Source organism: Phyllostomus hastatus, unplaced genomic scaffold, assembly GCF_019186645.2.
Source record: "Phyllostomus hastatus isolate PE091 unplaced genomic scaffold, TTU_PhHast_1.1 phas_scaffold_501, whole genome shotgun sequence".
NCBI classification, from domain to species: domain Eukaryota; kingdom Metazoa; phylum Chordata; class Mammalia; order Chiroptera; family Phyllostomidae; genus Phyllostomus; species Phyllostomus hastatus.
The window spans coordinates 63,928,786-63,946,333 of NW_025334033.1; the positions used below are offsets into that span (position 1 = coordinate 63,928,786).

The 17,548-nt window shown below is 54.2% G+C and overlaps 1 protein-coding gene across 3 annotated transcripts in view; it reads left to right on the forward strand.

Annotated features, from left to right (window-relative positions):
• The window catches only part of SLC24A4 (solute carrier family 24 member 4), a 128,581-nt gene that overhangs the window by 91,946 nt on the left and 19,087 nt on the right, over positions 1 to 17,548 (forward strand). For all 3 annotated transcript variants that reach the window (XM_045823737.1, XM_045823738.1, XM_045823739.1), the window contains 2 exons: positions 1,867 to 2,036; positions 6,602 to 6,809. In XM_045823737.1, the coding sequence (XP_045679693.1) occupies positions 1,867 to 2,036; positions 6,602 to 6,809 (378 nt within the window). The remainder of the gene's footprint in view (positions 1 to 1,866; positions 2,037 to 6,601; positions 6,810 to 17,548) is intronic.

The window sequence follows — 17,548 nt, forward strand, 5'->3', positions numbered from 1 at the left end:
CTACTGTGGGACCGTCCCATCCTGCCCCGGCCCCCGGCCCCAGCCCCAGCTTTGGCTTGCAGCAGGAAATAAGGCGGCAATACCTGGCCTCCAGCTAAACTGCCGGGAGCCACTCTATAATTGGTTTACCTTCTGAGCAGCCACCCTCGGCTCAGAACACCACCCTGCGCTGCCACTTGGCAGGTGGCACCAGGACCAGGTGCCCAGGGTGCCAGGTATCACGTGTCTCGCCTTGACACTCTGCAGGCTCCCTCCCTCTGAGCCCAGCTGTCCCCAGGCAGCTGTTCTCCTGGTTCCCACCTCCCTCTGACATAGGCTGGGGGTCCGGAGTAGGGAGGGATCCAGGCTTTCCCGCAGTGTGGAGGGGCAGTGGGCTCAGGGGCTCCTGCTCCTCGGAGTGGGGCCGAACCAGGGAAGTCAGCCAGGAGAGGGGCCGTCCTGGAGGCCAGAGGCCCCAGGCACCGAAGGCCCTGTGGCAGCAGCCCTCCGACTAACACCCCCCCTTCCAATAACCCTGCGGCATCTCGGCCACCGCCAGGAGTGCTGCCCCAGACTCTCAGCATCCGCCGCACGCTAATCGTCTCTGGCGATCTCTGTTGGCCTTTGTCTCCTTAACGCTCCTCGCCTTCTAAATTGTAAGTAATCTGCTTCCATCCGAGCGATAACACATGCATTGGAAAAATAAATAAAATAAATAAACCACCGCAAGCCCAGCGCACGCCCCGTCGGAGGTGCGTGCCCATCTCCGGCAAATGCATGGTCCTCCTGGCTCCGTTTCTAACCCTCCCGCCTCCTGTCTGCTGAGCCTTGCTGCCTGTTGGGTAAGGGTGCGTGTCTGGTGTGCGTTGGTTCCTGTCTGTGCCATTAACTCTGACGGGGGTTCGCCCTGGCTACTCCTGGTTACCCCATTCCCCGGGAAGGACACGCACGTGCCAGGAGCTGGTGGCCAGTGCAGAGGGTCGGGCATATCTGCTTTGGCAGCCCCTTGGAGGGGACGCCGCCTGCTTCTGTGTGCTGTGTTCAAGAGTGGTTCTGTCACTGGGGCCCCCCTCCAGGACTCTGGAGGTAGAGGTCAGATCCTCCAGGACTCCTGCCCTGCGTGTGTTCGGGAAGGTAGCAGGGAAGAGGGCTGGGCCTTGGGGGATTTGGTCCTCAGCCTCCCGAGAAGACGCACAGGGTCAGAGACAGCAGTCTCCCTGCCGCAGGCTTACCGGAGACACTGGACTCAGCCAGTAGCTCCCCGTGCAGCCTCAGCAAGCGGGCTGCCCTCCTGGGCACAGCCACCCTGTCCAGGGCCTGGGAACCCAGCCTTTGCCCTGACTGCCTGCGTCACGGAGAACAAAGCTAGAAGCAGCCTTCTGTGTCAGGTGTAGACGGTCCCTTCAAGACAGAGCAGGTGGTCTCTGGTGCTTTTCGGCACGTTCCACTCCAGGGGACCCTTGGAGCCTCTGCAACCAGGAGGAAGCAAGGTCCCTTCACAGTCACGGGTGGGCTGTCCAGTGAGACTCAGAGGAGGAACTGAAAGATCCTTGCAGTTAGCCAAGACCGGGCCCCAGAGGAGAGGGGCTACTGATCGGTGGGGGGGGGGGGGGCGGGGGGGATACATGCCGAGGGGCTGTCCCTGAGTGGGCCTGTAATGGGGGGACCGGGGGGCGGTGTCTCATTCTTCAAGCCGGCAGGTGGTTCAAAGCCAATGGCCGCTTGACTAGTGGGAGGAGCCGAAGCCAGCCTCCCAGGGGGCCGCGGGCTGCTGAGACCTCAGCCCGCGACGTCTGCCGCAGAGGGGCAGGCGGTCCGCTGCTCCAGCACCTGGGTGGCGCCCCCAGGGGGAAGTCGGCATTAATCACGGCGTTGTGCTTCATACAGTGAAGGAGGAGCCCCAGTACGGCAAAAACCCAGTGGTGATGGTGGACGAGGTCATGAGCTCCAGCCCCCCCAAGTTCAGCTTCCCGGAGGCGGGCTTACGCATAATGATCACCAACAAGTTCGGGCCCAGGACCCGACTGCGGATGGCCAGCAGGATCATCATCAACGAGGTAGGTTTGCTTCAGGGACCAGGAGAGCGCGTGGCCTCAGAGGGGCTCTGGTACCTGGAGGGGGCCCTGGCTTGTCGGGACGCTGCCCGGGGCTGGGCCACCGGAGCAAGCTCTGCCAGGCTGGCCTTGGGCACCGCTCCTGTGGTGTCAGAACGGAAGCCCGAACATCGCCGCAAACGGCAAAGGATCCGATTGGCCGAGGGGGGCGGGGGACGGGACGATTTTAAGGCAGGCAGCATGGAACACGATGCCAAGATGTTTCACTGTTTTGTCAGGCACTAGAGTAAAACTCGTTAGAGAAAGGCCGGTCTTTAAAATGTTATCTGGAGAAGAAGAAAAAAAAAAAAGGATGAGCACACACCTGTTCTCTATGGCTAAAACGACTCGGGGTGGGGGGGGGGCGGTAGCTGAGACACAGGTGGGTGGCTGTCACCGCTGGGGACTTCTTTTCACTCGGTAGGTACCCTCGTGGTCTTGCTTGGATTTTGTACCTCCTCTCTTTCTTGTTTGAAACAAGTTTTAAGTTTGATATTTATTATACCAACAGCGTAGCAAAGTGCACAGCTTATTGCTTACCGACTTCTCCCATCTGGCTGCACATTGGAGTTTCAGGTCCCCGTCCTCAGACGCAGGTAGTTACCAGAGAACTTGAAACTCTGATGACGAACAATCAGTAGTTAGCAAGTCGGTTACATGCAAGGGTGGGCGGGCTGCACGGTGCTCCGGTTTCTGGATCTTGAACAGTGTTACTTTGATTTCTTACGCCATGTGCCCTCTCGGTATGAAGAAAGGAAAATATTGCAAGCTTTGAATTATCCTGAATCCTTTTGTTTGGTGCAAATCGGTAAAATTGAAAGCAAAGAAATCTTGCTGAATCCCAGCCACTCTTTATGAGCGTGATAATTGCACCCACTGGAGTTGAGGGTGGGAGGGGCGTTTGAGCAACTCCTAAGGCTTCAGGGATTTGGGTTTATAGCGTATTTTCATGGCAGGCACAACCAGGGAGGTAGATGATGGGGTTTTGATGAGCCCGTGACATGCTGGTTGCCAGGCCGCCGAGTGTTTTAAGCTGCTGGGAAAACCTTGTTTTCCACCATGCTGGGACTGGGGAGGAAATTCCGAATTTTCATCTCATGTTAGACATTAACCCAGTCTTCCCAGGCCTCAGTGTCCCTGTGTGTGGGTGCTGGGCGGGGCGCTTCGAACTCAGAATTTCCTGACGCGGCAGAAAGGGGAAGCCCGGAGGATGAGCAGGGTCTTGGGGAGATTCACCCCGGAAGGGGAATGGGGGGAGTGAAGTCCCCCCCCAAATGTCTGGTGTCAAGGTGGTTTCTTTAGACCTTTGGGTCTCATTTCCTCTTCAGTCCTTTAATTCCCCAGTGGCCCAGAAAAGGTGGCAAAGCTGCAATTAACCCACAGTCGATGTGTCCATGGGGCGGATGCCCTTACTTGTTCATCGCTTGGTGAGGGGGCCGGGTGGGGGGCGTGGAAGGAGGGCTCCGTTTGTCCTTCGCTCCAGGGTTGCATCCCACCCGACTTGAGCGTCCTCACCCCCAGCCACAGCAGTGAACTGTCCAGGCGACCAGCAGTCCGTCCCCCCCTCCCCCGCCCCCAGTCACTCTCCCTCCTTGGGGACCGTCTCACCCGGTCTCCCGCCTGCTCCTCCCCACACTGCGCTTCTCCTTGGCTCGCACCTGGATGCCGGTCCTTGTGAGCTGGTACAAGCAGCTGTCGTTTTCTGAGCACCTGCTGTGCGCTAGGCAGGTGCTGGGCGTTTTACCTGTGTTATAGCGTGAACCCTCTTGATGACTTTCCGGGGGAGAGGATGGTGCTTCCTGTTGATCTACGAGAGAGCTGAAACACGGGGGCAGAAGAGGGGTTCTGACCCAAATCTGAGCCTAGACGGCACGGATTCCTAGGGGGCAGTCCACCCCACTTCCGCTGCGCCCCTCCTTCTGTATCGCTGCTCCCTCTGCAACAGCCAGCCCCTGCTCCAGCTGGTCGTTATGTTGCCTTGTCCACGGGGCAGCCCGCAGAACACCAGGCAGCAGTTGCCACCCCTGATCTCCTCCTTGAACCTAAACATCCTCGGAACCTCCCACCTTCCTGGCACGACAGGGTCCTGGCACGACAGGGTCCTGGCACGACAGGGCCCCGGTCCTCTCCGCCTAGTTACTCCCCCGTGGGAACCTTCCGGGCTGTCTCTCTCGGCACGTGGGCCCAGCACCTCCTTTGCGTTGTGATCTAGGCCTCTCCTGATACAGCCTCATATAGCTTTAGACATTTGTTCAGATACAACTTTCTCTTTGTTCCTATGAAGTTAGAGTTATGACCCGTCCCCCTTGCTACCATCCGTGGTGCTATTGAGTCTTGTCCCCAACATTGCAGTCCTGTCTGTGCACAGCTGGTTGTTTTCCTTTTCTGCGAGGGTGACCTGTTATTTGACCCCACGTGGGGAGCAGAGCACCATGCCTCCACGTCAGAGTCTCAGGCATAGACCACTTTGCTCTTTTTGGTGGGGTAAGTATGGGGGAAATATTTTGGATTTCCACCCTAGACTTCACGGTGTAGGAGTCCCCACCTAAAACTGACATGAAGACAGTGAAGTGGTCAGTTCCTCTTCTTTGTAAAGGAATAACGTGCTTCCACTTTATTTATTTATTTATTTTTCATGAGAAGGAAAGGAAATGTTTATTTCATGCTGTACGAACTTAAAGTTAGTGACCTAATGTCTTCATCAAAATCCCAAAGTCCCTTAAAACACCCACAAACACACACAATCCTTCCTGCCCCCTTTGCTCAGTCTGGGGTACTGTATCTCAGGAAAAGAAATAGAAGTCCGTGGCTCAGGCAGCCCCCAGTTCTTCCCAGTAATCCATCTTGGCTGGTAGGCCTCCCTTGGTTCCCGGCACCATCAGCTGTGTCTCCAGGATCTCTGCTAAAGCCGGGTAGTGGTTCCCCCTTCTAAAGCTACAGGGGTCCCCACTCTGGCAAAGCCGTATGGTTCTCCCTCCCAGGGCCTCGGGAGTCCCCACTCTGCTAAAGACCGAGTGGTTCTCCCTCGTGCCTTCCACTTTAAGTAATAACAACCCTTTTCTTACTTCCAATGAACACGAGGCTAGGTGTGGGGCACTCCGTTACAGAGTGTCGCCTGGGACACGTTCACCGACTCCTGGTGTCCTGCTGAAGTCCTTGGGGGGAGGGGGTTGTCTGTGTCCATTGTGTGACGATCGGTACTCACGGAGCCTAAGGCTGATGCGTAGATGTAGTGTAGGGGAGCCAGATGAGGTGAGCTGTGCAAAGGCAGGCAGATTCTTGGGAAAGTGGGAGCCTGTTGGTTTCTGGAAATACGGCCTCTGCCGTTCCCTGGTTTCGCAGAAACCCCCAGGCTTGGTGAGGAAGATTAACGTCTGCTCGGGTGGAAAGGGCCAGCCTTCGTCCGTAGCTAGTGTGAGCTGGTGGGAGGAAGGGGCGGGTTGGCCGAGAGCAAGTGCGCTGGACATGGCAGAGGGCCTGGCCAGCAGAGGCTATCCACATGGCTGGTAACCCAGTAAGATGCTTGACATCATTAGTCGTCAGGGAAAAGCACATTCAAACCGTGATCAGGTGCCACCACCTACCCACCAGACTGGCTTAAATCAAAAGGACTGACAATATCAAGTGTTGACAAGGATGGGAAGCAACTGAAACTCGACCCCTGGCTGGTACAAGTGTAAAATGGTTCAACATGTACCGACCTTATGACCTACTAATTCCACATTTAAATAGAGAGAAATGAGTGCTCTGTCCACTTAAAGGCACATACACAGAAGTTCACAGCAGCGTTCTTCATAATAACCAAAATAGGGAAACACCCCAAATGCCCATCAGCAGGCGAACGATACACCGCAGGTTATTTCTACGGGGGGAATACTATACAGCCACGAAAAGCAACAGACTGCTGAGTTATGCGACAATATGGATGGCTCTCATGGACATTAGATTCAGTGAAAGAAGCCAGACTTCAAGCAGTACATGCAATTTGAATGCACGTATATGAAGGTCAAGTTCAGGAAACACTAATTTATGTTTCTAAAAGTCAGAGTAGTGGTTACTTTGCTTGGCTTTGGGGAAAGGGGACACACAGACTAAGGAAAGTGCCTGAGGGAGTCTTATGAGGGGCTAGAAATGTTCTGCATCTTGATATAAAACATCGCTGAGCTATATACTTAGTGTAAGTGCAGTTTTATATGGTACACTTAAATAATTTTTAGTTTAAAACATGCAAGGCCTCTCCTGTGAGTATCTTCAGGTGGCTTGGGAACGTCCGCAGGGAAGGCCGGAATGACCGCTGTCATCCAGTGTCACGGGCCGGGCGGCCAGGCCTCTGACCGTCCCCCAAGGGCTTGCTGGTCTCGGCCCCAAAGGAGCTGACAAACGTAGATGAATGCCAAGGTCCTCGGGTCATTCACAGGCAAACCGACCTCTGGGCGTGTGTTCTGGAAACCTGAGGGCTGGGTGCGTGTCAAGGAGCATGGTAATACGGTCACACTTCTGGTTGTCTGTCTTGCCCCCTGTCCACACAGAGGCAGAGGCTGATCAACTCAGCGAACGGGGTCGGCAGAAAGCCGCTCCAAAACGGGAGGCCCGAAAACATCAAAAACGGGAACATTCCCCTGGAAAACCCAGACGGCGACCCTCAGCGGGAGCAGGAACAGCAGCCCCCACCCCCGCCGCCTCCCCCAGAGCCGGAGCCCGTCGAGACTGCCTTCCTGTCCCCCTTCTCCATGCCTGGTGAGTTCTGGAGGTGCAGGGCCCTCAGGCTGTGCTGGCCCAGGGTTCCATCAGGACATGCCTGCCCCCAGCCCTGCCATTCTGCTTCACCTTGAAAACAGAGGCTCTGTTTGGGGTCCCAGGGCTCCCTCGGAGTCTCTGGATGAGAGTCTCCGGGACATGCCGATCACAGCTGCCCGGGGGCTCTGCCCCACATCCAGGACCGGGTTCCTAAACCAAAACCCAGAGCCTGGCGCGGGGCCTGGGAATAGGCATTTTCAAACCTTCTCTGGGTGTACCCGGGACCCCGCCAGGTTACCAATGCTGCTCCTGTCAGCAGCACCTGCAGCCGCCTTTCCCGGGGAGGGCAGACCCAGCAAATGACATCCGTCTCCTCACTGAGGTCACAGAGGGGCCCCACATAGGGGTTTGGCCCCCCAAGAGCCGCTCTTTGCTGGCCAGAAGGTTGAGGGGATCTGAGTCTTGGCCGCCAGATGCTGGGAAGGGCCCCATGTGGCTACAGCGTGGTCCAGGAACTGGCCGCGCTTGCCCAGGTTGGGCCCGAGGAGGAGCTGCCGCTCTGTGAGCTCCGCAGGAGGTGGGCGCAGAGCCCCCAGTTTACAGCGTTGAGGCCTGATGGGGCCGTGGCCACCGCCCTCCGCTAGCCACCTCATCTGAGTCCTGGCCCTGCAGCTGCTCGCCGCCCAGGGCTCTGCAGGACACCTGTGAAGGGGTGTGCCCTTGGCAGTCATTGTTCTGTGTAGTGAGCTGGCCACGGGTGAGGACCACTCATCTCCACTTCCTCCGAGTTGAGTTTGGTGGGGTTGCGGGGCATGGACTCCACCCTCCCTCTCCCCTTGCCCCGGTGTCCGGCCTCCTCCAAGGAGCAGGAATGAGATCCAGCTCCCAGAGGGGACCTGCCTGTGGGGATGCTGCTGGCTTGCACAGGCTGGGACCAGGCAGCCCCAGGGGCTCCGCACCCCTGTGTCCCCGTGCAGGGACCTCTGCCCTTCCCGGTGGCCAGGACTTCCTGTTGTGGTTGGCCCACCGTCCTCCTCGAGCCAGAGGCCACCGGGCATTCCCCTGGCTCGGCTCACAACAGAGCCAAGAGCTGGCCCGAGTTTGTCCCTGCTGAAAACTCCCTTTGTGTCCCTGCGGATGCGTTTCCAGGTGTTGCCCTTGGAAACACCAAGTCACTTCCTCCTCCTCTTCCCCTCTGGGACAGGAGAAGCAGGGGTGGGAACGGACGGAGTTTTGTGCCTGCTGCTTCTCGGTGCACTTTCCTTTCAGCGTCACCGCTGCCTTGCGAGGCGGGCAGTCTCTTTTATCTGCGTTTCACAGAGGGAAACTGAGGCTGGGGAGGCGGTGAGACTTCCCGAGTCACACAGCCGTCACGTGGGCAGCCTCTCTTCCACCCTGAGCTTCCGAGCTGTGAACGCCGTCAGGGACCGGTCCAGACGGGAGCAGAGTCCCAGACCACAGGCCTCAGGGAAGTCACGGGGCCAATGGCCTTAGTGGTCACACAGGGCACGATTGGCCTTAGCCATACATGTGAACCCTGGACCTACGGCGCAGCTCAGCCCACCTCCCTGGAGAACCTGGGGTAAAGGTGTATTTTACTGAAGTTCAGGCCCCTGGAGGTTCTTGAACAGTGAGTGACAGGAGGTAAAACTTACTGTGAACTGACTACGGAGCAGGCAGGGCGCTTTACAGGTGAACATCAACTCACTGACTTCTCACGACACCCTGGAAGGTGGGCACTATTATTATTTCCCCGTTTCCCAGCTGGAGAGACTCAGGCACAGGGAGGCTTAGTTGCCCAGGACCACACAGGAGGAAGGGGCAGCTGGGGTTTGTGCACTGACCTTCTGACCCCAGGCACGCCTGGGGGCAACACTGTCCCCAACCAACGGGCGCCTTCGGCTCCTTCCCTCGGAAGCCCACCAGGAAGTGCTTGTCTGTGCCGTGGCTTGTACACAAGGTGCCCAGGACCTGTATCTGCGTTGGGTCAGCTGTGTGGAGCTGAGTCAAATTATGGGCCCTTGGGACCTAACGTGCTCCCATCAGGCCTTGGGTGGCACCCTAAATCTTCTCTCCCTTCATTGTAGTAAAGCTCAGCCCGGGCGATCTGAGGATTTCTGGAGCTTTCAGGGCTTATTCTCCCCCCCCCCCCGCCCCATCTTCCTCAGCTCCCCAGAGCAGCTGCCTGGGGCGAGAAAGGTCAGTTCTGTGTCTCCAAACCCAGTTAGGGGGCACTGCATAAATGGAACCCCAGAAAACCCCACATGCCCGGTCTTTCCTCTGAGCCCCCCAACCCGAGGGGGTGGGGCGGGGGCCGAGACGGGAGAAACTGCAGGTGCTGTGGGCCCACGTACGTGTGTGCCATTCCGGACCCGGCGCCAGGCCCCCGGAGACACTCAGCCTCCATGGCGGAAATGACCCTGGTCTTGCCTCCGTCTCGGGGGCCATCAGAGAAACGGCATGTTTGGTAGAGTGTCTCCTAAGCCAAGGTCAGGGTTTCAGGGACTCGCCCTTGTGAACCATTCACTGTGGCGCTCTGAAGTGTCTACTTCACAGCCCAATGACAAGACACACCGACTGCGAGGTTTTATTGTTGAATGTAACGGCTTTGTTGAGATACGGTTCACTTACCATGAAGCCGCACCTTCAGGGTGTGCAACTGAGGGGGGTTCACAAAGTGGGGTGTTCCCAAAGTTGTGTAGCCATCAGCACAGTCAATTTTAGAACACTTTCCCCACCCCCGAAAGAATCCCTCTAACCCATGAGCAATTACCTTACCCCCAACCCCCCAACCCCTGCTCCTGGCAGCCACGACTTTGCTTCCTGTCTGTCTGGACGTATCTGTCCTGGACATTTCATACACACGGAGTCAGCCGGCCCACAGCCTTTTGTGATCGGCTGCTGCTGCTTAGCGTGGGGTTTGCAAGGCTCATCCGTGTCGTAGCGTGTAGCAGTGCTTCATGCTTTGGTGCTTTGGTATTGCTGCATAATACTATATTTATTCATCAGTTGATAGAAATTTGGATTATTTCCACTTCTGGATATGAGTGGTTTATTAAAACAGCTAATAGGGCATGGCAGAGAAAGGCTCAATTTTTTTAAAAATCTAAATGAAAGCCATTTTCCTCTGAGTTCCTCATGGTTGGCAACAAATAGTCTCTGAAGACTAGGATTAAAAGGGATCTTGGAACTTTTTTAAAAATTTATTTTAGAGAGCCCTGGCTGGCGTAGCTCAGTGGATTGAGCGCAGGCTGTGACCCAGGCATCGCAGGTTCGATTCCCAGTCAGGGCACATGCCAGGGTTGCAGGCCATGGCCCCCAGCAACCGTGCATTGATGTTTCTCTCTCTCTCTTTCTCCCTTCCTTCCCTCTCTAAAAAAATAAAAATTAAAAAATAAAAAAAATTACTTTAGAGAAAGGGAGAGAGAGAGAGACAGACACATTGATTTGTTGTTCCACTTGTTCATGCATTCTTGGGTGATTCTCGTATGTGCCCTGACCAGGGATTGCACCCACAACCCTGGCACATTGGGGTGATGCTCTAACCAACTGAACTACCTGGCCAGGGCGGATCTTGGAAATTTTTAGACCAGGCTTCCTACATTCCAGAGTGGGAAACTGAGGCCCAAAGAGGGGCAGGGACTTGCCCAAGGGACAGTCTCAACTAGACAGAGCCAGATGTCTGGGCCACCTGCCCTGGAGTCCACTCCGTGATGCTCCCGCAGCCAGGCCAGCTCAGTGCGCAAGCAGAGGGGTCGGAGGTGAAGAGGCCCAGGACCCACCACGCACTGGGCGTGAGCTGGGTCCTAAAGGCCCTTCACCTGCCAGCAGCATGAGCCCACGCAGCTCTCTTGAGCTGAAGGGGAACATTTTTTAAAATCAGGATGCGGGGTGTGTTAGGGATCCCAAGGACACAGTGACACAGCTGGCCTCCCCCGGGGCTGGCTCGGGGCCTCAGCGGGTGTCCAGACTCTTCCTCGCTCCTCATTTCTCCGCATGTGCCTGTCTCGTCCCGTCCCTTGGCTGCGGGCTGGCTTTCTCAAATTCATGGTCCGTACAGCAGACCGTGGCCTCCCCTGGCCCCAGACTGATGCATGACAGCGCCAGCCCCCCTCACTCAGCTCACTGGTGCTGCACGGAATTCCAGTCTCAAGAGAAAATATCATCAACCCTGGTCACTCAGCTATGCTGGCCCCTGGGGCTTTGGGGGCCCCTAGGAGTGTGGTTCTGAGGGAAGAGGGGCTGAGGACACACACGCCTGTACCTCTTGTAGGCGTCACGACAAGTGCCTGCAGCGTTATTAGAAGATGAAGGATGTAGCCAGTCTCAGATGCAGTGAAGTTGGAACTACAGAGGCCCAGGTGGGAAAAGCACCTTACCCTAGGCACCATAGGCAGTGACTCCAGAGCCCGCCCACTGATCTGGTTGGCACTGCCACCACGCCAGAGCCAAGGAGGTGGAGATCAGAACGCATCAGACCTGCAGAGTTCAAGAACTCAGCCCCAGAGCTGTGGGGCCGTGAGCAGGAGGCCATTGCTGCAGCCGTGTCTTGACTCCCATAGCAATGTGCCCTGGACGCTGGGCTGCTGCTCAGGCCTCCAGCGCTGGCTCTGATGCCCCTCATCTCGTGCCTGGGCAGGGAGCCACACTTCGACAGGGATGCGTCGAAAACAGCAGAAAGGTGCTGGGCCCTCCCTCGATTCTCCTCTTCAACTCAGGGGACCTGTCGTGAAGCCTGGACTTCAGCCACAAGGAGGGTCAAGAGAGGTTTCCGAGGACACTGGCGGGAGGCTGGACTGGGCCGCTGAGGGCCAGCTCAGCGTGTCCACTTTCACGCTGTGGTACCGCCTGGGGAAAAGCAGCAAAGCGAGTTTTAAGGGGGCCTTGACTTAGAGCAGACCTGGTAAGGGACGTGTGTGGTGTTCAGACTCGCAGTGGCACAGAGGAGGGGCAGGGCCCCCACCTTCAGCTCGGCAGACACATCCGTCACAGGGACCTGCCCCAGTCCCAGCCCCAGCCCCAGCCCCAGCCCCAGCGTGGCTGGGCCTAGCCCCTTACGGTCAGTACTTAGAGTCTGCGCACGCAGCCCCGCTGGCTGGCTGGTGCGGTCCCCATTTCTGGGGTGAGGAAACGGGGGCTCAGGAAGCCACACACAGGTGAGAGATGCCATGGGCACACACCTGGTGCCAGGCCTGCCTGACTCCACGGTGCTCTCCTCTGCCTGGTCGCGATGTTGACTCCGGCGAGAGGGCCCTCGGCTGAGTAGGAATGTCGGCTCTGGGATTCTGGGGGTGGCAGAAGGGAAAGCGGGGAGGAAGGAGGCCCCTGCTGGGTCTGTGTGGTCTGCACACCCGGGGAACCCAACAGCCCCACCCCGCCATTGCCCGTGTGCTGAATGTGTAACGCAGAGAGCCTGCCAGTGGGGTGGAGAACCAGCAAGTGCTCTTGACTCTGCTGGGGTTTCTGGGACCAGTGGCCTCCAATTCGCATTCCCCAGAGCCTCCATGTTCAAGGTGAGGCCTCCAGAGGCAGGCAGTGAGCTCCGTGCTTTTGCGTGTCTTCCATCTCTCCACAGTTCCTTGAGGTGGGCGAGGCCGGCAGCTGTTATCTCACAGATGGGGACACGGCGGCTCAGGGATGCTGAGGGGTCACCCACTGCCACACCATCGACAGTGACAGGACAGAGCATCTGTTCGCAGGGAGCCTCCGGCTCCCTGAGGTGGAGTGCACAGCTGGCCATGATTTGGGGTCATCTTTGAGTGAGGGCGTTGGTGCACCAACCCTGCCCGTCCCTCTGGCACTGGGACCCCACTCACCCCCAGTCCCACAGTTGGACATGGAGCCTCTGGTGGGCGCGGCAGGCATACCCCCAGAGCTGGGGTGAGGGTCCCTGAGATCGGCACCAACTGGGGGAACCCCGGACCCGGCTTCTCGGGTGGCCGGGAGTCCTGGTCTGCGGGTCAGATGTGAGGGCAGCTGCTTCCGTGCGGAAGCATGAACAGGGTCGCAGGGGCTGACCCCTGTTACCGACTGCCGTGCCAACCTGGCCCAGGGCGCCTCCCTGGGGGGGGGGCCACCTGCAGCCCCCACGAGCTCTGCGGGCCTCGGCGCTGGGCTCCGGGCCTCTCTCCCTGGGCCTGTGGTTCCCGTGCGCCCAGCCCTGACCGCCCTCGTCCTTTGTCGGCCGGCCTGCCTCCGGCTCTGCTGAGGCCCCATTTCTCTCACGTCTTCCCTTCTTTCCTTTCCTCCCAAACCTCAGTCCAGCAGCTCAGTTGGATTACGTTCTGACCTCGCCTGCTTCCCATGGGGCCCCTCCCTGCCTCTGGTGCTTTCAAAGATTAAAACTCGCCCTCCAGCAGTCAGGATGGTGTCGCTAAGAGGCTTAGCATTGGACTCCTGGGGCTGCCACTTCCTAGCTGTGTGACCTCGGGCAGGTGGGCTTACCTCTCTGAGCCTGCTCCAGTCTTTGTAAAAACCACCCCACCCCATGCTTGACAATAGTCGGTACTCAGTAAGTTGAAGTTAATGTGGTGGTTAATATTAACAATAGCTAACATTTAGTGCTTTCTCTGCACTGGGCATTATTCTAAACACATCACATGGGCTGGCTCATTTTCAGTCCCCCAATAGCCCAGTGAGGTAGGAACTGTTATCCCCATTTCACAGATGAGGAAACTGAGATGCAGTGCTACTCTCCCACGTTCACACAGGTAGCATATGCCAGAGCTGGGCTTTCAGCCTGGCGGTCTAGCTAGCTGTCAACCACGAAGCTTCTTGCCCCTCAGGAGGCAATCAATTTAAGGGTCAGTCTAAATTTACAGATGAAACAAAACTGTATTAAAAAATGACTAAAAATGATTGATCCTGAAGCTCATTCACTGCCAAGGAGTAAGACAACTTGAATGGTTTCCCTTCTCAAGAGGATTTTCTGTTTGGATCCCAGCATCTGACAGCCCCACCTCTGCCAGCAGGGGAGGGGGGGAGTGGAAGGGCTCCCATGGACCTTGAAATCCAGGGACCCCGAGGCCGGCAAGCAGTGGAGTGCAGGACACCTGGGACTTAGGTTCCAAAGGCCTGCATCCAAGTCCTAGCGCCACCTCTCCCTTCTGAGACGTTTAAGTCACTGAATGTGGCCGCACCTCAGCTTGCTTCCCCGTGAGACAGGGAGGCTATCCCCCTAAATCTAAACGAAAAATGAAGAGAGTGGGAAAACCACCTCCCAGGTTTGGGCCACAACACGAATGATGGAGAGCGGTACGGTGGTCACCTGTTAATCCAGCCCTGACGATGCCCCACCTTCCCCTGCGAACCTCGCCCCTCCCCCAAGGGCCAACGCAGAGGCCGCCGGGGAGGCAGGGTCTGTCTGTGGCTCTGCCACTAATGTGTTTGTGAGATTTGGGGCTGCTCATTATCAGAGCCTTCCTGGGACTTGGTTTTTCTCCTTATCGATAGAGGTAACCCGGTGAAATACATCCCTGGACTGCAGGGTTGGTTCAACCTGTGGAGAACAATCAGCGTAACCACATTATCAGGATGATGGACGGAGCCATGGGATCATCTAAACAGATACACGAAAAACATCTTGTAAAATGCATCACCCTTTACTGATGAAGAAATGCTCCACGAAGTAGGAATAGGAGCACGTTTCCAAAGCCTTACGAAGGGCATCCACAAAACCCCACAGCTTAGTGGTGGGAGACTGGAAGCTTCCCCCTACGACCGGGGAAAGGGGTCACTCCCACCGCTTTACGCTGCAGGTCAGAGCCAGGGCAGACAGGCAAGAAAACTCAGAGGCCTCCAGACCGTGAAGGAACAGGGTGCGCTGTCTGCATCCGTAGACGGCATGATCTTAGGTACAGAAGAGCCTAAGGAATCCACGCCCCAGCCTGTTAGAGTTAACTCTTGGGATACAAGATCAATGTACAGAATTCAATTGTATTTTTGTACTTAGCAATTAGCAATTTTAAAAGGCAATTAAAATTCCATTTATAATAGCATTCAAAATAAAATAGTACAAGACTTGTACTCTGAAAACAACAAAATGCTGTTGAAAGAAGATCCTAAAGTAGGTCTAAGTGAATGTGAAGATAGCTCACGTTCATGGCTTGGAAGACTTAAAATGTTAAGGACGGCAATAGTCTCCAAAGTGATCTACAGATTCCAGGCAATCTATAAAAATCCCAGCTAAAAAAAATTTTTTGGCAGAAATCAACAAGCTAATTTTAAAATTCATACAAAAGTTCAGGGGGCCCAGAATAGCGAAAACAATCTTGAAAAAACAAAGTCGAAGGACTCACACTTTGTGGTTTCAAAATTTACTGAGAAGTTACAGTAATCAAGACTACCGTGGGCACATGGATAGATATATAGGTCAAGGGAATAAGATTGCGAGTCTTGAAATATATCCATATATTTAAAGTCATAATTTTTGGCAAGAGTGCCAAGACAAATAAGGGGGAAATAGTCCTTGCAGCAAGTGGTGCTATGACAACTGGATATCCACATTTTTAAGGAGTATTCTTGGACCCTTAATTTATTATATACAAAAAAAGTTACTATAAAACAGAACTAAGTATGAAATGTTTAGAAGAAAACATAGGTGTAAATATTTATGACTTTGGATTAGACCACGCTTTCCTAAATATAACCATCAAAAGCATAAGTATCCAAAGAAAAACACATTGTATTTTATCAAAATTTAAAACGTTTGTGATTTATAGGACACAACGAAGAAAGTGAAAAGACAACTCAGAATGGAAGAAAACATTTGCAAATTTTATTTCTAATAAGGATCTAGTGTCCAGAATATATACAGAATGCTAAAAACTCAATAATAAAAAATATCCTTTTTTTAAAATGTGCAAAAGGTTTAAATAAATAGCTCTCCAAAGAAAATATACAAATGGACAATAAGTTCATGAGAAGATACTCAGCTTAATTAGTCACCAGGGAACCTCAAAACCACAATGAGATACCATGTCACACTCAGTAGAATGACCGTAATCAAAAGAGATGACGATGTGCTGGCAAGGATGTGGGCACCCTGGACCCCGCACACGCCGCTGGTGGGAATGTAAAAAGGTGCCGCCACGTGGGAAACAGTCCAGCAGTCCCTCAAAGAGCTAAACATAGAATTATCACATGACCCAGCAATTCCACCCCGAGTTATGTATCCAAGAAAAATGCAGACATGCCCCCACAAAAACTAATACTTGAATGTTCATAGCAGCCAAAAAGTAGAAACAATCCAAATACCATCAAGCCATAAATGGATAAAAAAATAGGGTATATCCATAAAATGGAGTATTTTTCATCCATAAAAAGAATGGAGTACCAGTGTATATGCTACAACATGAATGCACTTTGAAGACATGTGCTACCTGAAGTAAGCCAAACACAATGGAATGTGTATAGACACAGGTATGGTTGCCAGAACTTGAGCAAGGATGGGAAATGGGGAATGATAGCTTAATGGACACAGGGGTTTTTTTTGGAAAGCGATGGAAATCTTAAAGACTTCAAGCCAAGATATAGGCATAGGTAGATACGCTTTGCTTCCTCATACAACCAAAAGAACGACAACAAATTAAAAAAAAAAACAGAACTGCCAGAAAATCAAACTGTATGGAAGTCCAACAACCAAGGAGTTAAAGAAGAAACATCCATCCAGACTGGTGAGGTGGGGCGGGGTGGGGCGGGGCAGAGACAGGCAGCAGGGGTGGAGAGAATGGCAAGTCAACAGACCGGGTTGGGTGAGGCACAGCTGGTAGAGCAGGTGGTCCCACATTCAAGTGCAGATGAGCGGAGAGGAATAGCTGGAGAGCGAGACAGACAAAACAACCCAGGGTTCCAGTGTGGGAAACCAAAGCCTCAAAACCTCTGGCTGTAAAAATGTGCAGGGGTTGCAGCAGCAGGAGAAACTCCCAGCCTCCCAGGAGAGTTCACTGGAGAGACCCATGGGGTCCTGGAATGTACACAAGCCCACCTACCCAGGAATCAGCAGCAGAAGGGCCCAATTTGCATGTGGGTGGCAGGGGAAGTGACTGAAAGTGGGATGAGAGCCAAGCAAGAGGCATTGTTCCCTCTCTGACCCCTCCCCCACACACAGCACCACAACACAGAGAAGTGGGTTGCCCCACCCTGGGAATACCTAAGGCTCCACCCCTTAAAACATAACAAGTGTGCCAAGACAAAAAAAAAACATGACCCAAATGAACAGATCAAAACTCCATAGACAGAACTAAGTGATGAATAGATAGCCAACCTATCAGATGCAGTGTTCAAAACACTAATAATCAGGATGCTCACAGAAATGATTGAGTACAGACACAAAATTAAGAAGTGAAGGCTATCGAAAGTGAAATAAGCAAAATATACAAGGAACCAACAGTGAAGGGAAGGAAGCTGGGACTCAATGATTTGGAGCAGAAGGAAGAAATAAACATTCAACTGAAACAGAAGAAACCAATTTTTTTTAAAAAATGAGAGGCTGAGGAATCCCTGGGACAACTTTAAATATTCCAACATCTGAATCATAGGGGTGCCAGAAAGAGGAGAGGAAGAGCAGAAAATTGAAAACTTATTTGAAAATATAATGAAGGAGAACTTCCCCAATCTGGCAAAGGAAATAGACTTCCAGGAAGTCCAGGAAGTTCAGAGTGTTCCAAAGAAATTGGACCCAAGGAAGAACACTCCAAGACACATCATAATTAAATTACCCAAGATTAAAGACAAGGAGA